The 24,050-nt window shown below is 32.2% G+C and overlaps 5 protein-coding genes across 6 annotated transcripts; all 5 read right to left on the minus strand.

Annotated features, from left to right (window-relative positions):
- Window positions 1–831: 831 nt before the first annotated feature.
- Window positions 832–1,478, minus strand: LOC123906557 (nodulin-related protein 1-like). The gene has a single exon (XM_045956488.1). The coding sequence runs from the start codon at window positions 1,320–1,322 to the stop codon at window positions 930–932; it is 393 nt and encodes a 130-aa protein (XP_045812444.1). The 5' UTR covers window positions 1,323–1,478; the 3' UTR covers window positions 832–929.
- Window positions 1,479–2,410: 932 nt separating this feature from the next.
- On the minus strand, window positions 2,411–4,167 carry LOC123906558 (2-methylene-furan-3-one reductase-like). The gene is made up of 4 exons (XM_045956489.1): window positions 3,886–4,167; window positions 3,408–3,731; window positions 2,937–3,096; window positions 2,411–2,838 (listed from the first exon to the last, which is right to left on the minus strand). Exons 1-4 carry the CDS (start codon window positions 4,108–4,110, stop codon window positions 2,573–2,575), a joined length of 975 nt encoding a protein of 324 aa, XP_045812445.1. The 5' UTR covers window positions 4,111–4,167; the 3' UTR covers window positions 2,411–2,572.
- A 3,288-nt stretch (window positions 4,168–7,455) lies between these two features.
- On the minus strand, window positions 7,456–9,076 carry LOC123906559 (CASP-like protein N24). The gene is made up of 3 exons (XM_045956490.1): window positions 8,584–9,076; window positions 7,990–8,125; window positions 7,456–7,762 (listed from the first exon to the last, which is right to left on the minus strand). The coding sequence occupies exons 1-3, from the start codon at window positions 9,048–9,050 to the stop codon at window positions 7,565–7,567; spliced, it is 801 nt and encodes a 266-aa protein (XP_045812446.1). The 5' UTR covers window positions 9,051–9,076; the 3' UTR covers window positions 7,456–7,564.
- A 2,343-nt stretch (window positions 9,077–11,419) lies between these two features.
- On the minus strand, window positions 11,420–13,592 carry LOC123906561 (CASP-like protein N24). The gene is made up of 3 exons (XM_045956492.1): window positions 13,113–13,592; window positions 12,298–12,433; window positions 11,420–11,907 (listed from the first exon to the last, which is right to left on the minus strand). Exons 1-3 carry the CDS (start codon window positions 13,358–13,360, stop codon window positions 11,704–11,706), a joined length of 588 nt encoding a protein of 195 aa, XP_045812448.1. The 5' UTR covers window positions 13,361–13,592; the 3' UTR covers window positions 11,420–11,703.
- Window positions 13,593–16,230: 2,638 nt separating this feature from the next.
- LOC123906562 (protein farnesyltransferase subunit beta) lies at window positions 16,231–22,903 on the minus strand. 2 transcript variants are annotated; one of them, XM_045956493.1, is made up of 14 exons: window positions 22,321–22,903; window positions 21,335–21,421; window positions 21,115–21,220; window positions 20,440–20,475; window positions 19,778–19,860; window positions 19,610–19,663; window positions 19,149–19,200; window positions 18,788–18,852; window positions 18,033–18,089; window positions 17,824–17,896; window positions 17,646–17,732; window positions 17,411–17,564; window positions 17,172–17,296; window positions 16,231–16,631 (listed from the first exon to the last, which is right to left on the minus strand). In XM_045956493.1, the coding sequence occupies exons 1-14, from the start codon at window positions 22,461–22,463 to the stop codon at window positions 16,395–16,397; spliced, it is 1,359 nt and encodes a 452-aa protein (XP_045812449.1). In that variant the 5' UTR covers window positions 22,464–22,903; the 3' UTR covers window positions 16,231–16,394. The 2 variants fall into 2 exon arrangements, with proteins under 2 accessions (XP_045812449.1, XP_045812450.1); XM_045956494.1 differs by lacking the exon at window positions 18,033–18,089 and having other exon boundaries at window positions 22,321–22,885.
- Window positions 22,904–24,050: the final 1,147 nt, after the last annotated feature.

A 24,050-nucleotide genomic window follows, 5' to 3' on the forward strand; every position in this document is an offset into this window, starting at 1 on the left:
TAGCTTGTTCCACATATTACAGTGTTGTACTTGAGTGTTTTGCTGAACCAAAACTGCTACCCCGCGGCCCATATTCCATTCTTGCCACATCCTTATAGCCTTGTTAATTACCTGACCAGGCCTCTATTTGGTTCTATTCAAAACAAGATTACCTATTACACCACAACTCCTAAACCAACATTGCAACAGACGAGCCTGTTGCAAATTCAAATCCATGCAAACTGAAAAAGAAAACAGCCATAAACAAATCTCAAATCTCCTTTTTGATGACATTTCTGGCGCTTGCATGCCTAGGAACATTCGTGTAACCATATAGTTTTCTTTTTCTTTTTTGCCCTCTTTCTCTACCAAAAAAAAAAAAAGAAAAAGAAAACAGACAAACCCATAACTGAATGCATGTTAACAGTGAACTTATAAACATCGTCCAGCTAGCCGGCCTCAATAGCCCAAACAGCCGGGCTGGAACTACATTGCACCAAAAAAAATTCAGTCGTCCTTGTATCCATCTTCGCATAATGGAGAATCTCTTAGAGTGACTTTATTTATAGAGAAACTAATACTAATTGATGAAAGAAAACAACCCTCAAAAATAATACATATGAGCCCCTCTTGTTCACACAAGTTTGCAAGATTAAATCAAGCCACGCATTTGTTTCTATCCAACGGTTGCATTATTTTACATATATTTTGGAAATTCTCCAACGATGAATTTTCTAATCTAACATCTCTTTCCCTTGATTCTGAATCGAACTAGAAAGCCATCAATCATAATTCATAACCATAAGCAACGTTTCATGAAATTGTTCCTATTGTTATGTTAAACAATTTCCATAAACAAACAAGAGCAAGATCTTGGTTCAAACATTATTAAAGTAAAATAAAATTTCCATACAAATTAAACAATTAAGCTAATTCAATGATAATTATTTTCATTTAAAGAAGCCTCCAGCAGCTTTTGCAAAATCACCTATCCCATGTCCACCTTCAGATTTACCACTTTTGTGATGATCTGGTTTGGAAGTTGGTGGATGATGATCGGCGGCAGCGGTGGCGGCGGTGGATGTAGGATGATAGTGATGCAGATAATCAGCAGCCTTATCAACATACTGTCCTAACCCCTTCTGATCATCCAATTTAGCATATTGACCGACTGCATCTAGAAGATCAGCTGCAGCAGCTGCGACTTTCCCTTTGTCTACAGCCTTCCCATCAGCTCCTTTCCCGAAACCTGAATGAGCTGCCTCTGCTACCACTTTTGCGCTCGCCATAAGCTCGCTAGTTGAATGCTTCTTCTCTGGAGCGTTGTGAGGTTTCGAAGACATTGTTTTTCTTGTTTTTTTTTTTTTTTATATAATCGCTTAATTCACGGAGAAGGAGGATGTAGCTTCTGCGAGACTTTAATTGAATAAGGTTGTTGAGTTGTTTATTATATGAATTATGATTTATCAAAGGAAAAATATCTAAAGAAATTGTGGTCGAAGATAATCTACCTTTCAGATACTTTTAAGGCGGTTTTGGGCTAGACTTGTATGGCTAGGTTCTCATTTTACCGCTGTCTCATCAGCTTTTAGTTTGAAGGAGCTGTTTTTTAGATTTTGATGGGCCGATAATTTTTTATTCGAGATCGGGAGTTAGTATCGATCTAGTGGCAATTTTTGGGGCTGCGTTTGTGTCTTCTGGTGGCCTGAAATCTGAGGGGTGCATTTCTGATTTTGGGATTAGGAGGTGGACCTCTTTTAGGTGGTGTTTATTTTCGGCGTTCCGCGTATATACAACGCCCTGTTATGTTGTTACTTTTATACAGGTCTCTGTTCGTCTTGTGCAGAGACTGATTAAAATAGTAGGAGACACACTAACACCAAATTTCAAAATAGTAGTAGTCTAATGGATAACTTTTATTACTAACACATTACTCTATAAATATAAATTTATAATAAGTTCGTCTTCACAAGAATGGTGCCAAAGTAACTAATTTGTTTATGAATTAAACAATAAAATAAAGTTGCATTCTCTTTTGATCAAAAGATAGGGTTGATAGATTCGGAAAGAATAAGATGAGAAAGATTGATTATGCGTGTTCGAATCCATCCCCTATTTCTACTTGGTAATTTGGCGCGACTTAAATTTATGCAAAGTATGCACTCATTGTGGGAAATTAAGCACACTACACAACCATGACTTTCTTTCAACTTATCATGTTTACGATAGGAAGTTGTGAAGAGTTTGAAAATGAATCGTTTGTATTGCTTGGAGGTTGATAGTCTCGAATCCTAAATAAGACAATTCAAGTTGATTTGGGACTTGCATAATCAGCAGAATTTCTACTCCTACACTCCTTTGCTCATAGACTTGTGTTTTAAATTTAGATGCAGATAGAAATAGAAACATTATACATATAGAAATGCAATAATTATTCATAACTTGTGTCATTTCACATTCTTTTATTACTTCATAAACATACAAATACATTTTTTTTTACTTTCACTACCGGTTTATTCTGGTTCGGGGATCAGTTCTAGTAAGTGGTTCCAGTCCCCTCTTTGTAGTTGTTGCGGGGGAAAATAGTATACTTTTAAGGAATATGATGTATAACTATTTTCCCAATAGCTCTATTAGTATTGAGATGAGAAAATGCTTCCACAGTCTGAGAAAATGGAAAAGGACTCTTAGGATCCAATATTGGCTTCACCTTGCCACTCTCCAAGTAAGGTTTCAATTTCTCTAACACAGCTCCGTCTGAAGTAAGTCCGAAAGGGATAGCGGGCGGTGTTCCGGGCGGCACTATTGTCACAACTTTTCCACCTTCATTAACTGCCTTTAGTCCCCTCTCACTCTCACCTATTTTTAGAACAAAACTAGTGTTCAACTATATTGTATTTATACATGAAAAACTTAGACATATGATAAAATGTATTAATATAGATTCATGTTCTTACCTACTGCATCATACACCACATCAAATTTTTCTGCAAGTTCTTCATAATTCTCTTTAGTATAATCAATAGCCAAGTCTGCTCCCAACTTCTTCAAAAGTTCAAGTTTTGATGTGCTAGCAGTAGCTGCAATTCTAGATGCTCCAAAAACATGTTTGGCTAGCTATAATCACAGAGCAAATAATTTGTTTCCATTCACTAGAGCATATAAACTTCATTGTATGCCCAAAAATTGTGTCTTTAAAAATAAACAAGAACTAAAACAAGGATCATAGAGAATTCAACTTTAGTCCTTAAATGTGTGAGAAGTTGTCACAATAGTCCTTGAATGTATGAGAATTACAAAAATTAACTTAATTGCGTCTTTTGTTAATCATTTTAGTAATCTAGTCATCAAAATGAATATTACTTGGACAAAAACCAACTTTTATTGAAACAACAAAACAATGAAAAAGTTCATCTTTAGATTCAAACCTGAATAACAAGAGATCCAACTCCACCGGCACCTCCGAGAACAAGTATAGATTTACCAGAAGAAAACTCAACTTTTTCAAGTCCTTGATAAGCAGTAATTGTTGCTATAGGGAGGCTGGCAGCTTCAACAAAGCTCAAACTTGATGGTTTGTGAGCAAGTACTTTTTCTTCAGCAACAGTATACTCTGCCAAAGAACCAACAGTTTTTGGATCGTTTATACTGTTCACATTAATATCACCATAAACTTCATCTCCAATCTTAAATTTTTTCACTTGATCTCCCACATTAACCACCACTCCAGCAACATCATATCCTGGCACAGTCTTAACACCACCATAAAAGAACAAAATCACACACCATAAACAAAATCACACACCATAAAGAAAAGGAGAGTCACTAAAGAAAAGGAGGTAATATATTTCTTGAGATGAATTAAGTGGCCTTTAGTATATAACTACACGGTAAATAAAATCTTACTGGCAAAGGAGAGTCAGTGTCCTTGAAATAGCCAAGAGCCCTCTTAGTATCAATAGGGTTAAGGGCAGCAGCTACAACCTTGATGAGAACTTGATCTTTCTTAGGGTGTGGTGTTGGTACATTAGGATCAAACTTTAGAATTTCTTCTATGTTACCATATTGAGAATAAACCCAAGCTTTTGTATTAGATGGAATAGTACTATAGCTACTAGGTGTGTTTGCCATTTTGTATGATGATTCTGATCAAATTGACTATTATTTATAGATAGGAGTTGTATGTTTTAATATATGAATAATTTTGTTTTATGATGATAATTTCATAAAAATAAGAATTCATTCCCTTTCTCTACTTTATAGACCAATTCAGTGAGCATGCATGCATGTAGATGATTTTGGAGCTAAGTTCATGAAGTGATGTCATGCTATCTGCTCTTACTTTGACCGTAGGCTTGGATTGAGTTGGTCAACACCTTGTGATTATAGGTAGTGAGATCAAGACTGTTCGATTGATATTTGAACGTTTAAAATTTAAAAGTCAAAATTTTTATATTTTAAAAAATAAAATTATAATAAAATATGGACCGTTGAATTTTAATCAGATGATTGTGTTGCATTTTGACCGCATCTTAATCAACCCCACTCAATCCATTTTCGAAAAACTGATGCATGTCTCTCACAATGAGGTCATTACTATTGTACCTTTCTTGTTCATGGACTTGGTCCAGCAATAAAATTTTATTTTCATTCATTACAAAAAAGATTTCAATATTAATATTGACATGTTATTTTGGTTCAATAGTTAAAATATCTCTAATGTTGTTCTCATGAATTTATCTCAAGTGATGGAGATATTGCATTTAATATTCATGAGTTGAGAGTTCGAATGCCGAATATCTCATTTATTCACCTTATGAGTGAAATTTCTAACCACTAAACTAACTACACAAGAAAAAAGTCTAAACACCCTCTCTAAATAATGTGTCAAAGAGAAAGAAAAAAGCATAGAGGAAAAAAAAAACAACTGCACCGACTTAAGCGTAAATTACAGCCATGCCACTTAATTTTGCTTTTTAAAGAAACAAATGTAGTGTTTTTTTAGTGTAACAAAGATAACTCTAAGAACGCGGACAACTAAGATTAAACCGGTGGTTAAAACAAAACAAAAATAAAAAATTATATGGTTTTTTCTTTTTTTGTTTCCATTTTTATATGGTTTTTTTTCGTTCAAAGTAAAAAATATATATATATTATACAAAATAAAAGAGGAAGCCCTCTCTCAGCACATAAACTATTTAGTTCATGTTTGGTTTACAATAGAGTCGGTGTGATGGAACCTATGACTATCACACCGGTTGGGAGATGATTTGAGTGGGTTTATAAAATAATGGCAATTCTCACTTTACAAGCCGATTTTGTAAAGATGAGTAGATACTACCGAAATCTCTTACCACTATGTTTTACCTCATACATACTACTCAAATCTGTAACCACTAAATCAAACTTAGTAGCTTAGTCATATTTGATTTTATTTTAATTACATTAATAGTTTGTCATTCAAGACAATTGAATGCAGTAAAAAAAATAATAATCAAGATAATAGAAGAAATTAATCAAAAAGTTAAAAAAATAAAAAAACTTGAGCGAGTAAAACATGGCATTGAGGAATACTAGTTATTAGTAGAACTTCAATACAAATATCAATGATTTTATAGGCTGAACAATTTAATTTGTAAAATAAATAAAAATTAAAATAAATTTGACTCAAACCATCATGATCATCATCATCAAATTGTTTACATTTTTGACATAGATATTACTATGAAAACAACAATGACTATTAAAAGAGCCATCCAAGTCCATGCTATAAATCCCTTCATTTGATCTGGTATCCCTTGTGAATTAACTGTAACAAACCATATAATTGTGATAAAACACAAGACAAAAGTGATTATTGCAGCTATATTTGAAACAAGGCTCACTTCCATACTTGATATTACACTTGATAGCACCAAAATATGTACGATTGTCATAATATTGTTGTTGTTGTCGTTGTCATCGGAGAGATGCTGTCGTGTAAAATAAATTATTGCTATTTGAAAAATTAAAGCAATAGAAATAAGTGAGAGTATCGTGACGGTGTAATATTCCGCCACTAAATTATAACCGATATATGACGATATACTTATTGCACCAACAAATATAGTCAAAACCATGGAATATATCGCCGTGGCCAAAGCTAGTTTTTCAAACCTCCGATCTCTAATGTTGATCATGTTCCTATATTTTAATAATGAGAATAGATAAATTCATTGATGTTTTCGGTTTTTATTTTATTGAATTGAAGGAAAATAAAAGCTAAAAATAGTACCTTGGATCCATGAGAGGAATTTGATGCATGTTTCTTCTATTTTAAATTCAAAGGCAGCAGACTAGAGCGGAGTGTATGTGGAAAAAGAGAGGGATATATATCAAATAAGTTATCTCAAATTTTGGAGAATTGGTTATTTTGTGTATATATATCAAATAAGTGATCGTAAATTTTGGAGAGTTTGTTATGTTGATAAATATCGGATATTTCAAACGATTTTTTTTTTTAATGTGGATCTTTTTTTTTTTTTGACGGATTTTCATATTTCAAAAGTTATACAAAATGAATTCCTTTTCTTATAAAAAAAATAATGTTATACAAAATGAAATACCAAAATAAAAAGTTATATATAAGGAGAAACTTTTTCTTTTCAATGTAAAAAAAAAAAAAATTATTTTCTGTCAAAAAAATAAAATTTTAATTGTTACAATTTAAAAAAAAATAAAATTGTTTTTTAGGTTTTTTCTAAAGTTAATATCTTGTTTACGTGCTCGAGCTTAAACACATAATTTTCAATTTTTTTTGTCAGGTAAGTAGTGGCTAGAAATATTTTCAACTTCTTTAACTCAAACTAATTGAGTTGTTTGTGTCATCCACACTCAAAATTTGTAGGGCATATTATAAGATATCATATTATTTATCTAAGGATCAAGTCTCAAGAGTTTAGCTTAGTTGGTGGAGACATTATATTATTTATCTTTGAGGTGAAATTTTTAGCCACTAAACTACATATTTGACTAAAACATATTGACTGTTGAAAAATTTCTTAAAAATATTATAATTTTTTATTATATTTCAATTATCTCTCATTTTTTATTATATTATTTGGTTGATTTATTTCAATTAACGTACTCTTACATTAAATTTTCTAAAAATATCGTACCGCATACCAGTACTCGTACCGGCCTAGGCAACATAGCTCTTTTTCATTTTAAGTGTCGTTTTTTACTATTATATACTATTTATATAATCTATTTTGACCATAAATTTTTATTAATATATAAAAAATAAAAGTTAGGATATAAAATTTTCATAAGTTGTTATAATAGATAATTAAATATATTAGAAATTAAAGTTGTGCATTGACATGCGTGCAATGGTCAAAAACAACACTTAAAATGAACTGATAGAGTAATATTTTATCAATTTCTAGCCTTCAATTTGATAGTTTTGGTGAATTTTTAAGTTTGCAAAGTAAAACATCCTCTGAAACAAATCTTATTTCTTAAAATATGAAAATTTGCAAAATTCAGAAATGATAAAGTTTGATCATTCATCCATTGTACACTTGACACATTTAGTACTTATAAACTAGGTGAACCTGAAAAGGATGAAACCAGAGACAAGAGAAGCTAAGGCAAAGGTTACAAATGCAAAGAAGGACATAGAAACAGATGCATCTGCCATTTCAATGAATTTGTGTGCACCATGTTCAATCCAATAGCTTTTGTAAAGATGAGCTGCAGTTGCAGCTGATGATGAAGCTGATATTAGGACATATGCCAATGTCTGCAGTTCAAAATAAGTCAATCAGAACACTTAAGGACATGTTATGATCCATATGAAGCTAGAAAATATATGTAAGGAAAATGTTAACAAAATGATTTTCAAACATATTCTTTCATTAACAAGAGCAAGTCATACCACAAAATTTTGAATTGATAAAACCAATTAGTAATATTAGTTTGTAGAATATTATATTAATTTGAAATTTATTAAAGATCACTTAGCTTTACCTGATCAATAGCAACATTGAAGTAACCATGCAACTTGGGGTTTATAGTGTGATTTTTTGTGATTAAGTACTTCACTAGATAACAAATTTGCAATCCAGAATAAACAAATCCAATCACATTTGCTGAAAAACTATACCTGCATAATCACACTCAAACCATAATCACACACCATCATCACATAGGTCAATACAAACAATAACAATTGCATGATATAGAAGAAATGCCAGTAAGGTGTTTGGATCGACTTATTTGAACATATTTACTATGCGTGACTTGTGAGACTATTTAGGAGTGTCTGGAAACGGTTTATGACATGTCCAGGAACTGTGTTCAACTTATTTCTATAAGCTCGCTAAGATAGCTTATGAAACCAACTTATATAAAAATAGTTTTACTTTATTCTATCGTTGGTTATATAAATAGTTTATAATTTATACATAAGCTATAAGCTCTTATGCTATAAATATTGACATTCATTTGGTACACTAAAAAATTCGAGTTTTGGCTAGAATTATTGCATAGGAGAAGATTTCAATTTCTACAAACACAAATCTAGCTACTATATGATGGAATGGAGTAAGAAGAGAAACATACTTGAATTCGTCGTAGTCATACCAACGGAATTCGTATGGAGTTTTAACAGAGAATCCGCTCGAGAACCAATTTGTTATTTCCTCATTTACCAAAATCTTTTGCTCATTAGCTCCCAACACAGAGAAAGCAATCAAACATAACACAAAAGCAACAATCCTAATCCCCAACAAAGCCATGTACCACTTCACCTCTTTGTTAGACCTCAAGAAATTGGAAATTGCCTCACTATCCCCACTTGTGTGCTTGGGATCTATCATTGTGATCTTTTCCTCCAAGACTTTGAGTACTTCATTGTTCTCTTCTTGTGTTTGTTCTTTTGATTCATCTTTAGTATCTTGAGTTAAGCTTTCAATGCTACTAATACTCATAATGTTATGTTCAAAAATCAAAGCCTTTGCAGCTAAAAGCACAACTAGTTGTAGTTTTAGCTTCCACTTTGTGTAAAATGAACACTGGTTAAAAAGCATGCTGCTTTCTAGCACAAAATCTATTAGGTAATATATATTAAATACAAAATTTACCAAAACTAAAAACTTTTTTTTTTTGGCAAAAAAATATAAATAAAAAATATGTTGTTATATTTTTTACTTATAACTAAACATTCTGTAATTTTTTAATTATTGAGAGAAAAAACTGATCATTTATTTTATTTTCCGAAACTAGGCCACTAAATTTGATCAAGTAGTGCGAGATTTGAGTAGTATGCATGAGGTCTAGACTTTATGCTCTGTTTGGATTGATGGAATATAATAATGGAGCGGAGCGGGATGAAATAGAATAATGTTCCATTGTTTGGATTTTAAAAATAATAATGGAATGGAATAAGATGGAATGGATTTCATCCCATACCACCAGTTACCTTCAATTTTATTCATCTTCTTTTTAAAATATCCAAAAAATGGAATGAAAGATTTATTTCATTCCACTCCATCTCATTTCACTCCCATCTATTCAGCTCCGCTCCATTCCATTATATTCCATCAATCCAAACATAGCGTTCGATCTTCATTGCCAATGTCCTAGGTTCGATCCTCATTACCAATATTGTAAACCAAAACAAATAAAAACACTTTATTTATTTTTTTGGTTTTCCATAAGTTCACTCTATTTGAGATAATCTTATTTAAAACGGTGTCGGACATTATATGTGTGTACTTTACTTAGCTCGAATTTGAACTTTGGTTCGGCACGTTGCGAGAGTTAAATTCCATCATATGCAATTAGTACCAAACACTCTTTTTTTTTTTTTTTGGTACATACCAAACACTCTTATTATTCGGTTAATAATGATTATTTTTTTATTGATCATTGAGAATGAAAGTGTATTTAGTTTAATTTGTTTACCTCTTGACTTTTGGTGTGTATTAAGTGGTGTGCATAGTACTTCGTTTTTTTTTTTTTTACCATTTTACTTAAGAGCTAGAAATGACCTTGCCTTTTCTTCTTGATGGAAAAGAAATACCGTTTGGCCACAATGAGAGGTACCACAGCCAATACCATATACAAAAGATGAAATATTTACCTTAGACTTTTATTGGATTACTTAACATTCAATTATTTCACGCTACATCATTTTTTTTACATTTTTCTTAAAAAAAATCATTTTTTTACATTTATTTATTTGTAAGTGAATTTAATTTTTAATTAATTTTATTTTACAAAAATCGGTACCTTCTTTTTCATGGATATCAAAGAATTCTTCATTTCTTTTATTGCGTGAAAAAATTATGTACACTCATATACTTTTTTTGTCGTTATTAATTTTTTTCTATTATGTACATAACCAACTATTTTCATAATAGCAGCCACTCCAGCCAGCAGCGTCACTTTCAACCGTTTTCATCTGCTCAACTGTCCTCTATTATTTGTTCATTTATGAGAGAGATAAACACATTTTCGACCATTTTCATCTGTCCAAACACTTATGCCGACTTTGCCTTGCCCTTGAACCCTTTAAGCTCCATGAATCCTCATCGCACCACCCCTTCTATCCGTCCAACATTCCTCTAATGTGTCCTGTAAATCATCATATGTCCAACTATATCTATTCGAATTTATTGTCGCCCTTCAATTGGTCCACTCCTTAGAAGTTAGAAGACGACAACATCAATTTCCTCTTGCCAAGCCTAACAACGGTTAGATATTCGATTTCCCGTCCTTCCTTGCCCCTTCATCCTACCAAATGTGCGTCATTTAATTAACAATCACATATTATAATATCTTGGGTGCTAATGAAACTATTTTAGCGAAATTTAATTGTCTCAATTATCTAACTATTGCACGAAAAATCAAGTTCCTTTTGAATTTCTTTCTCGATCAATCAAAATTGCCGTAGAATTGAGAGCTAATGAAGTCGCTATTCCTCAAAATACATAATCGCTAATAAGTACTTCTTACGAGTATTATCGATCGTTGTTAGAATTTTAATGTTTTTTAAGTATTGATTTACTATAACCACTTATAATTTTGATTCGCAATAGAACTCGGTCGCCAAAAACAAAGGGGAAATGAGGGGAGACGAGGAAAATCAAATTTGTGGTCGGCATATATTTTCAACATGGCTCTCCAATTACATTTAGAGAAAAAGTTTGCTTGTGAATATATTTTCAATTGATAAATTAAACTTATGCTTCTGCATAAAAAAGTTATACTCCCTCTGCTCCTTTTTAAGTGTCACTTTCGACTATTGTATTCTATTCACATAATATATTTTGATCATAAATTTTTATTAATATATAAAAATAAAGGTTAGCAGATAATATATTGTTCAATTTTTTTCGACGAATATTTTCAAGATATAAAATTTTCATAAGTATTTATAATAGTTAATTAAATATATTAGCGATCAAAGTTGTGCTTTGACGTATGTAAAACGGTCAAAAGTAACACTTAAAATGTACAGATAGAGTAATATTTTATCATTTTTGAAAAGTAAAAGATCCTCTGAAACAAACCTTATTTCTTAAAATATGAAAATCTGCAAAATTCAGAAATGATAAAGTTTCATCATTCGTCCATTGTATACTTGACACATATAAAGCTTCATCATTTGTCCATTGTATACTTGAAATTTAATTGTCTCAATTATCTATATGTGTCATATATTTAGAGTAATTATTACTATGTGATTGTGAACCTAAATAGGATGAAACCAGAGACAAGAGAAGCTAAGGCAAAGGTTACAAATGCAAAGAAGGAGATAGCAACAGATGCATCTGCCATTTCAATGAATTTGTGTGCACCATGTTCAATCCAATAGCTTTTGTAAAGATGAGCTGCAGTTGCAGCTGATGATGAAGCTGATATTAGGACATATGCCAATGTCTGCAGTTCAAAATAAGTCAATTAATTAGCACACTTGCTTAGCATGTAAGGATATGTTATGTATGATTCATGAAGCTAGCTAGAAAATATATGTAAGGATATTTAATAACACATTCCTACTCAATCAAAAGTTTTGAAAATTGCGGTTGCTGCAACACGCAATGCGATTGTTGCGGCGTGAAATCATTTTTAAATTTCAGAAGCTATATAAAATGAATAGATGCCGAGAAGGGAAAATATTAACAAAGTGATTCTCAAACATGTTATTTCATTACCAAGAGCAAGCATACCACAAAATTTTGAGTTGATAAAACCAAAAGCCAAATAGTAAAATTAGTTTGTAGAATATTATATTAATTTGAAATTTATTAAAGATCACTATAGATTTACCTGCTCAAAAGCAACATTGAAGTAACCTTGCAACTTGGGGTTTATAGTGTGATTTTTTGTGATTAAGTACTTCACAAGATAACAAATTTGCAATCCAGAATACACAAATCCAATCACATTTGCTGAAAAACTATACCTGCATAATCACACTCAAACCATAATCACACACCATCATCATCACATAGGAAAATACAAACAATAACAATTGCAACATATAGAAGAAATAACAATAAGGTGTTTGGATTGACGCGTGACTTGTGAGACTATTTAGGAGAGTGTCTGGAAACAGTTTATGACATGTCCAGGAACTGTTTTTCAACTTATTTCTATAAGTTCGCTAAAATAGCTTTTGAAATCAACTATATAAATAATTAATCCATAAGCCCTTATATAATAAGCTCTTATGCTATAAATATTGATATTCATTTGGTAGACTAATATATTTGATAGTTTGATTTTATTCGAACATTAAGTCATGTTCTAAAGTAAATAAATAAAACGCATACAAGAATATTGGTAACGAAGTTTAGCTAATTGTACTTATGTCTCCAATGGTAATAAATGAATAATTGCTATAGCGCAAGGCATCTAAGGAAAAAACTTTTCCTAAACATTATGACATGTGTGATTAGTAAAAGACATTTTGCACATAAGACAAATAAGTTAACAATATAATTTTTCTGCCTATGCATCATGTCCAGCCATAAGTCATTATTCGATTTTTGGCTAGAATTATTGCATAGGAGAGGATTTCAATTTCTACAAACACAAATCTAGCTACTATATGATAGAAGGGAGTGAGAAGAGCAACATACTTGAATTCATCGTAGTCATACCAACGGAATTCGTATGGAGTTTTAACAGAGATTCCGATCGAGAACCAATTTGTTATCTCCTCATTTACCAAAACCTTTTGCTCATTAGCACCCAACATATAGAAAGCAATCAAACATAACACAAAAGCAACAATCCTAATCCCCAACAAAGCCATGTACCACTTCACCTCTTTCTTAGACCTCAAGATTGCCTCACTATCCCCACTTGTGTGCTTGTGATCCATCATGCTGCTTTCTGGCACAAAATCTATTAGGTAATATATACTAAATACAAAATTTACCAAAACAAAAACACTCTATCTTGTTATATTTTTTATTTATAACTAAACACACTATATTTTTTTAAATTATTGAGAGTAAAAAACTAAACACTCTTATTTTATTTTTTTTATTTTCCATAAATTCACCTAAGGTAATCTTATTTAAGATGGTGTCAGACATTATGTGTGTGGACTTTCCTTAGCCGGAATTTGAATTTTGGTTCCCCACGTTGCATTATATACTCTTATTTATTTTTTATAAGATATTATATTATATATTGTTATACTCTCATATATAAAAGATATATATTATTATGATTATTATATTCAATTTAAAACATTACTCTAAAGCTAACTAACGTTTTATTTTATAAGTACAACTCAGTTGATAGCTGTAATAACGCTGATAAGTAGGAATTTGAGTTCGAATCTAAGATTCATATTTCTCCACACTTAGGGTTTTTTTTTTAGGAAAATGCTAAACAGTGCCCCATGCACTAGTTAAGCATATCAACATGAAAGTTTTACCTCAAAACATGTGCATTTAATACATTAAAAGTCATGTCTTTAGCATTAACTTTATCTTTTGATTTCTTTTTTTAGTGTGCTTAACAAGTATTCAAGGGCACTATTTAGCATGAATTTTTTTTAAAGGGAGATTTACTTTTTTATTGTATATAATATATAATAATAATAAGGAGAATGTTAACTTGTGCCCTTAAGGCACATGTTAAGGAAGCGAAAATAGAAATTATTAAATGCTAATTTGTGTATTTTGACTTTTGAAACATTAAATTTTTTGTATCATTAAATATTGAATTTCTATTTTGGTATATCTTAACATGTGCCCTTAGGGCACATGTTAACAAGACCCTAATAATAATGATAAAAATAATAAATTTAAAAATAAATTTATTAATATTAAACTGTCTACACCCTGGTCCAGCCGTCTAGGGTCCTAGCTCCGCCACTTAACATAGGAAGTAGGAAGAAGAAGAATAGCAAACACACACCACATGGTCCACACACATTTTGAAGCTGACGGGCCTTATGTTTATGTCATTATTTTTTACCACTTGTCTTCCTCAACTAATAATATTGATGTTATTAGGTGTGGTGAAGCTTAAAACCTATTTTTTATTTTCAGTATAATTTAATTAATAATTTTTTTTATGTTTGGCCACAAGAATCTGAAACGTCTGGATCCGCTCATGTTCATAACGATATTTTTTTTATTGTTCATTGAGAATGAAAGTGTATTTAGTTTAATTTGTTTACTTCTTGACTTTTGGTGTGTATTATATAAGTGTGCACGGTACTTAAGAACTAGAAATGACCTTACCTTTTCTTCTTGATGGAAAAGAAATACCGTTTGGTCATAATGAGAGGTACCACAACCAATCCCATATACAAAAGATGAAATAGTTACCTTAGACTTTTATTCAATTACTTTTAAGTGAATTTTAATTTTAAATGAATTTTACAAACATTGGTACTCTCTTTTTCAAGGATACCAAAGAATTCTTCATTCTTTTATTGCTGAAAAACTTATGTGCACCGGGGCGGCCTATAACCAACTTTTTTCACAGTAGCAGCCTCGCTTAGTCGAACGGTTTCATCTACCCAAGCACTTATGCTGTCTTTTCCTTGCCCTTGAACCCTTTAAGCTCCATGAATCAGTCGACATTCGACATACAATTTGTCATTGTTAACCCCCGAGGATTAGAAATTTTCCCGTCCTTCATTGCCTTCATCCTCCCAAAAGGTGCCTTTTTACAATGTGAAAAGTATGTGAATGTCTTTTGCATATTGTGGTTGTTCATCTACTTCAAATTTCAAAACTATCATTTTAGAAATGTGATAACAAATTATAAATGTTAACTTTTAGTTTATGCAAGGGTCAAATGATTAATTTAACCGCAAATAACTATTGACAAATTATAATTTTTCACTTTCTCGTGACTCTTTCTCCCACTCAAATTTCTATGTTTACCCTTAAATAAAAACTTTGGAACGCATTTTTAGAAGTTTTTATAGAAAAGTCCATTTTTCAGCACACACTAGTTCCTAAATTTAGTTGATATTGAATTCCTTATTGACTTTGAGGCTACTAATAGCAACGACGTTTACTCGACCTGTTTACAACTTCGAAAGAAGGAGAGATGAAATCTTTCTTTCAATCAAAGGGTGATGGGGCTAGAAGAGGGGGGAGGGGTAGAAAAATTTGACAAATTATTACAACATTTCGTACATGCAAGAGCCCAAATCAGTTGTGAGTTTATTGCATCGTGAGGCCAAAAGGCTTTTTTTTTTTTTTTTCTAATTTAACCTTAAACAAATAATTTAAAAAGGGGGGAGGGGTGTGTGAAAACATAAATTTTCTCATTTCATTGAAGGATAAAATGAGTAGACCGTGAGGTGTCAATTAAAGCGGTGAGAGCTTAACTTTGTAGTCTTAAAATATTAGTGTTAGGGTGCTGCTAACATTTGCCCTACTCTTAGGGCACATGTTAAAAGGGCACATGTTAATATGCATTAAAGTAGTTATGGTCCTACTCATTCTACTCCATTGAGTCTTACCTCACATCTAACACAACATTCTCTAATCTGCTACGCTTATTTTATTAATGTGTTGATTTTATACCATCCAACTATGCGATAAAACTTTCCCCCTTGAGTTTGAGCAGTATTTGTATTGTATAAGACACTTGAGACTCTTCTCCATTTAATCCATCCAACTTAGATTATAAACAAATCTATATAAGATATGTAACACACTCTTTTCATCTTAGTTGGTAAAACTCTTGTAAATTATACCCACTTTACAAGGGCCAAAATTAAACAAGGAATGAAAACCATGCAAGTTCATTAGATTCACATGAATTCCAATCCAATAATGTTTTTTTGATATTTCATATTTCTATGTAACATTACAAAGTATATTATTTTACATTTTACATTCTACAGATACAGCTATTGGTAGCTAAAACCTAGTCACCAATCACAACCCAGCAAAGAATTCACGAGCTTCGCGATATTGTTCCAAAACAACGTTAAAGAGAGGATGGATTGGTTCTAAGAGATTGGAGTAAGGACCCATTACCACCTTAGGCAGCGGCGGAGAATCTGGGCGCTTTGACCAACTATACTGGCATAATGAGAGTCCACTTAAACAGTAACATGAGTGATAGTGATCCCTCCGCTTACCCGGTTTGTCCCGTAGTCCGCCATCTTGATCCTGCATCAACCAAGCACAGATTAATGGTTATGGTTGACTGAGGGTCAAAGAAAAACAAAAATCAAAGCCATTTACAATGAAATGCAAAATAAATATCCCAAGAGTGAGTCAAAACTCAAAAAGCATCATTCCAACATGTGATATGGTCACTAGATTTTTATACTAACAAAGTAATGCAAATTCAACAAATTGAAGCTAGTATGCAAGTACATAGATACTAGGTAGTATGCAAGTGCAATCGATCTTCCTTTAGGTGACAAAGCCACTTGATTCAATTAATACTTATTTTTCACTCTCAAATAATACTTCGATACTGTCAGTTTCTATAGTTACATAAATTTAAAATATCCACCTGTTATCCATCTGTATAATGTCAAATCAATGAATCAAAACAAATGTTCGAAATCTTGGTGAAGATGAGATCATATAAAGCAGGATTTCCATTTCAAGCTATCAAAGGATCAAGATATGTCTTTGGAAAGAAATTTAAAACACAAAGATCAAAAGACATGAACCAATATACAAAATATAAATGCAAACCTGTGCACACAAGAGAATATATTGTTGTAAGGCCATGCTGTGAAAAAGTGGTTCACTTGCTCTCCACTCATTAATGAAGTTATAGCCAATATTTTTAAAATCAGGTGAATGGGATTCATTCATGCCTGCAAGAATTAGAATTTAAAAGTGAAGTGTTAATGTCATGAGAAATGAAAATAGAAGGATGTGGGGAAAATTTATATGTTGTAATTAAAGAATTTTTCATGTGTGTTTCCTACCTTCATGCTTAATACGGCAAGTAGCATGACTTGAGGTTCCGGCTAAACTTTCATTTTCTTCATGTACATCGGATATTGTAGAAAACTGTGATGCCTCTGCCATTTGTTCATCGATGATAGAATGTAATCTTTGCAATAGTGCAACAGCACCTCCCTGATTAATTTCAAGTTTTAACTTTTAAGCCAACTATATCACAAAAAAAGACTGATGAAAAGAATATAAAATTTCAATTACCTGCCAAAACGAATAGCATCCATCCACCAATTTATTTGTTCTCCCTTGAAAGCCACACTCCTTACCTTGCCGAAATACAGCCCAGTCCTGAAGAAAGGAAACATAGTTTATATTTAATACAACTTAAAAAGTTCTTACAAATAATTGGAAGCCACTAAGAAAGGAGCGATTCTCTTACAAGTAAGCGAGGCAGATCCAAGCGATTAGCCTCACCAATCAGAATCATTGCAGCCAACCCACAAAAGGTATACCTAATAAAAAACATAAGTACAAAACTAAGATGACTTGCCATACCCACTTTTCTTTTTTATTCCAAATCATATCATTGTGAAGAGGTATAAAAGAGAAATGAGAGAAGGGTGGGATGGAAAGTATGGTGATACATACCCACCATGAGCCTCGGAACCCGGCTCACCTGCAATGCCTCCCTCGTATGTTTGACAGCTGCAAAGAGACAACGTGGAGAATAAAACATGTGTTACACAAAACAAATAGTACACCGGATGTGTAATCAATTATTTTACTTTTCTAGTTGACCAAAGAACTTTTTACACTGCGCGAAACTCAGTTTGACAACCATCAAATAGGAGGAATAAAAACAATTGGAGAACACGGTACCACAATACAACATACCCCAAGGCACCAACATTGTGGCAACTGGGACTGTCAATTATTACCCAATATTATACTTAAAGGTCCCATTTAAGGCCAGAAATAGTTAATGAAAAGATGACAGTTTGCCTTATTGCCAAAACCATTAGATTAGCAAAAACGGAGAGAATTCAGTACTCCTAGCCGCCATGCCACCAAAGTCACGACTAATGCCGCTTTCAATTGTTATCAGTGTTTATATAGTTTAAAGGTCCCATGTGAGGCCCCACATACTTAATGAAGAGACCATTAAAAATGTTTTCTCAAATGCCAGCATACTTTGAACCCTTGCAAATTGATCTGAATGAAAACCACTCAATAATCAAAGCAGTAGGAAAAAAAGTGATGAGTTTGACTTGTGCAAACAAAGTTTCTATTCTAAACATTGCTAGTGCTTCTTGAAATTAACCTCAAAATGTTGCACAATCACACTCAAAACATACAACCAGATATAATTCCAAAATTCTTGATCAGCTCTTCTTGAAACTAACCTTAAAATGAAGTCTCCAACATTCTTGATCAGCTCTTCATCCAAAATATTCAGAACACTTGCTACCTGGCTCCAACAAGATTCCTAATGTTAAAAGTGTCCCACTCCAACAACGAAAGTAATAGAGGCTAACGGTGTAAAAGGTGTAAGTTAGCCAATAGCTTTGACATCCTGTCATTCCTAACTAGTAATATGTTATATGAACCTTATCTAACTACAATTAAATGACCATTATAATAACTAGTAAAAGTGTACAACTATACATGATACTGATCTAAAAAGTGCAATGTCTGTGCATATTAACATATCTACACACAAGCATGTGTGCAAGAAAGACAAGGATACAGGGAAAAACAACTTACAGAAATGGCAGTGTAGCAAGCTCGAGCATCGATCTCTCCTCCATCGTGCATGCTGAATGAAGCATTTGATAATTGAAAATAAAAAATAATGAATGAAAAAGGATGGTTCCCCAAATAAATTCTGAATGTGTCAACAAAATAATTGGCATTAAGAAATGCTTTTAACACTCTACTCAAAGTCACACCATTTAAATTCGTGCAGGAAATAATTAGCATTAAGAAATGCTTTTTACACTGTGAATGTTACATGCAGTTTGGATTGCAGATTTAAATTTTTGCACAACAGACCCCACAAACATTACCAAATCAAGATCTACCATCACTCATGTGTGTGAATAATCGCAATATGTGCAAGCATTGTCGCTTCACAGAGACCAGATACAACTAAAATGGATATGGGCAGGCATAAATCTAATTTCTTATTGTTAATCGAAGGCACATAGATGAATAAGATATCAAACCTGAATCCCCCGTTTGGCTGTTTCATCCGCCGCATAAACCCATACAATTTATCTCTGAGATGAATAATATTTGTTAGTACAAAACAGATCAATTCCAAATGTACGAGAATAGCACTCAACCAAACAAAATATTGCTACAGCTTGCTTTGAAGAGCATAAACTGACCACCTATTAATTGATGCCAAAGCTTTATCACCACCCAAAGTAATAAGAGTATTGACAGCAGCATATGTTGTGGCAAGATGAGGCATCTGAGGAAGATTTCAAAGATGTTATAAGCATTATGCTTTTCAAACAATTGAAGAATATAAAGGAAAGACGCAACATAAAATTTTGAAAAGTCTTGTAGTCCTTCCAGGAAGTACTGCAGTTACGGAAGAAAAAAAAATGACCCAACAAATACATGACATATGCAATACATGAAAAATAAACAATTATAACGTACTGCTTGACTATAACTCAATCAACAGAATTAGGGAAATGGGACAAAAATAAAGCTGAAACTAATTCAACTGAATATAGTTCGAATCAAACACAACAGCCTTCTTACGCCACTTAACTGAACCGCAAACCGTGATAGTAAACCACCCTTTGACATATTCTCGTAATCTTTGTAAAAGAAGGAGCTATATATAATATATTATATATAATTATGCGGATATTATACTTACAACTAACCATGGTATTAGTTTCTATTCATATGCATACGAATTGGTAGCGAGAGACAATAAAATGCAGTTACATAGAGAGAGAAAAGCTATGAATCAAATTCAACAAAACTCTAGCTTGATGTCCGACTAGAAATAGATAAAAGTGTAACAGTTGCTTGCCTGGCCAGGTCCCCCAGCATATCCACCATTTGGATCCTGTTAGCATTTAAAGAACAAGAAATTCATATGGGGGTAGAAATGGGATAATGAGAACAATGTCACAATCCAAGAATGAAACCCTTTATGAAATATGATTCAATTAAAAAGGAAATTTGTATTAAAGCGCGTAAAATGGAAACTTGTATTAAAGACCCATAATTTGTATTAAAGACATGTAAAATGAAGAGTTTAATGACATCATAAAAATATTTTGCAGAGATGTCTATAATCATATCTCACTATGGTGTCATTCATAATACTATTTCCTAAAATAGATAAACAAATGTCAAAATTAAGATATAAGAAGGGATATGCACAGACAGTCTAAACTAGTTTTATACTTTCCATAAAAATCAACTAGTTTTCCCCATCACCCAACTTTAACAGGAGTATTTTGAAATTGATGATAAGTCATGGAAAAATGATAGTCTCTCTGGATATCATTGTAAAATTGATTTACACTGGCTATGTATGTTCATTAAACTCTAAGATATAATTAGATGAAATCTAAATAAAACTCTTTGTAAGCAATTAAATTCAAAAATGAAAAAAACAACATCTAAATTTTCTCTGGATTGTTTGCTTTCATCCATTCATTATTCATAAATGTCAAGTAATATGAAAAATAAAAGAAACCTGGCAACGGTTAAGAAAATCAACGGTATTATCTTCGATTTCATCATCAATAAATTCTCCCAACAAAGCAATTGAATGAATAATCCAATAACACAGCCACGGTCGACTGCACCAAAAACCACAACAATACTTCATATTTTTTTTTTCAAAAATAAAAAAATGATAACAGAATTCACAACAATCACAAAAAGAAAAAATCAAAACAGAAAGAAATAGATACTTTGAATCTAAGACAGAAAAAGTTGAACTGAGGTGATGAAGTCCTTTAGTAAGATACTCGATGTGTTTATCTCGCTGCACCTCCAACCTGAAACATGCAAATATGACTGGTGAAAATGTCAAACATACCTATGACCAAACTGTTTCAAAATAAGCATCGCTTTAGCAAAGAAATTTTGTTCCAAAATAAGCGTCGCTTTACTTTTTGAATGAAACGTTAATTAATTATTTCCAAATTTACTCCTAAATTAATGAGTAAACCACCAAATTAATCCCTAACTTTGTAGGATGTTCTCAAATAGGTCCCTAATTGTATGAATATTTCAAAAATGTCCCAAAATCTGTCAAATTTTACTCACATTAGTCCTTCTCAAAGTATGGTAAGAAAAAGTTTACTTTTTAGATTCAGTATACATACATCAATTCTACAATGAATCTAAAAAGTACATTTTTTCTTAAATATAGGACCAGAGGGAGTAGTAAGTAGTTAAATGTAGCAACCAACTTGATAGTTTAATAGACTGTCAAAAAAAAAAAAACTTGATAGTTTAATAGAGTCAGAGACCTTTTTATGATACTCCCTCTTGTCTTATATACGAGAAACATTTCACTTTTTAGATTAATTGTAGAATTTATGTATATAGACAATAATATAGTCTAAATTCATAAATTTTACGATCAATCTAAAAAGTGAAATGTTTCTTGTATATAGGACCGGAGGGAGTATTCATATAGTCGAGGACCTATTTGAAAGCGTACTACAATGTCAGGGACTAATTTGGCCATTTATTCCTAAATTAATATTACTACACAATTTTCAAGCCATTATAATCTCACTATCTAAAATTGTTGCAGTATCTATTCACTTATATTGAGTAATGAAAAATGAAGATAACTAACTTAACTAACTATTAACTACATATTAACAAGATTTATATCTTGAATTCTGAAAAGCAAGAAATTGAAGATGAAGAGATGAAATGTTACATGAGCGATTGAGCGTTGGGAGGAATACTGGCGAAGAGTTGATAAATCTGAAAGACATGTGATTCAACTATCCATTGATCTCTCTGACTCACCGTGGGAGATAGTGCCTCCGCCGCCTCCGTAGGTGGTGAAGAAGTAGCCATCGGTGACACCGTCGGTGGTTTGAGTTAGTTAGTAACTGAACTTGAACGGAAAAGTTCGAGATTTATGGGCCGATGCAACGAGAATTCAGGCCCAACCCAATAAGAACCCAAAATAAAGCTTCAATCTTTTTATTCTGTCTCGTTCAAAATCCTTTTAAAAAATACCCTTTGTTCTTGGGTCTTTGGGTATTAAAGAATCAAAATAAAATAATGAGAATTTTATGGAAAATCAAATCTGGAAGAAAGAACTTGGAAGAATGACGAATATGAGAACTTGGATAATATCGGAAAGAGAAAGATGAAGAATATGGAAGCACAATATCAGGGAAGACAGACGGGGGGGGCGGCGGAACCGACGGAGGCACCGGCGGAGAGGAAGAGGGAGGAGCAGCAGTTCGTGAGATGAAGGAGATGAACTTTTGTTGTACAGTCCAATAAATAAATAAATAAATAGTTATTTTAATCTTTTAATACTATCCCTTGGATTATTTGTTGCCACATGTCATCCATCCACCGGTTGGACTAGACTAAATGGAGCATACCTGAAGTCACATCTATGACACTAGTAGTCATTTTAAACAGAGTATCGATATCGGGTACATACCGGGTACCAGTATGCATACAATACTCCCCTTCGTACGTATTGTCAGAGTACTGAGTTTTTTTTTTTATTTTATTTCATACGAGTGTGGTACAGATTTCATCAAAAACCGTTCTCAATCCAATTATTTTTTTATTTGTTTATTTTTTTAATAATAATTCATTTTAGTTTAGAATTAGAACTGATTTAGTAGTCATCGTCCATAAATCCTAGCTCAACTTGCAGAAATGCCGAAATTGCTAGTGTCGAACGTCATAACTGGGGTTCGAACCTCGGTCACTTTACTTTGTATGTGTGAGTTTTTTTGACCAAAAAAAAAAAACTGATTTAGTCATCTTCCCTTTTTATTTCTTTTTAAAAGCAGAGCCGCATAGTACTACTACTTGTAATTTTCTAAACGTGTAAATCACAATATAACTACTTTTAAATTTTACTATTTTTTGTGTTTAATTATTTTTTTTAACAATATAATTCTATAAATTTAGCATTAAAATTGTACTTTTTTCTCCCATCCTTTATATATAGAAATATCTGTGCTGTTAAAAAAATGCAATATTCTTAATAACTACTCCCTCCGGTCCTTTTTATAAGAAACACTTTGGAATTTTTATTTGGTCCTTTTTATAAGAAACACTTTGACACAATTCCATTTGTACCCTTATTAAATACAATCAAATAATTCATTATAATGCTAGTGCATTAATTAGAGAGACTTATTTCCCATGCTAGTCAAAGGTTAGTTTTGGAATATAACATAAAATGTTAGAATCATTAATGAGAAAATTTACCTTCCTTGGTCTGTGTGATTTTGTCAAAGTGTTTCTTATAATAAGGACCGGAGGGAGTAGTTTATGCAGACTTATAAAAGAAATGAAAATCATTTTTTCTATAATTGTTTAGACTTTAGACTCTACTCTAGATTAACTTTGCCCCGACCAGAATCGAATCTATTGCAAGTAAGTGGCAACTGGCAAGGATTAGAAGTT

This window comes from Trifolium pratense, linkage group LG2 (assembly GCF_020283565.1).
Source record: "Trifolium pratense cultivar HEN17-A07 linkage group LG2, ARS_RC_1.1, whole genome shotgun sequence".
In the NCBI taxonomy this organism is placed as follows: Eukaryota; Viridiplantae; Streptophyta; class Magnoliopsida; order Fabales; family Fabaceae; genus Trifolium; species Trifolium pratense.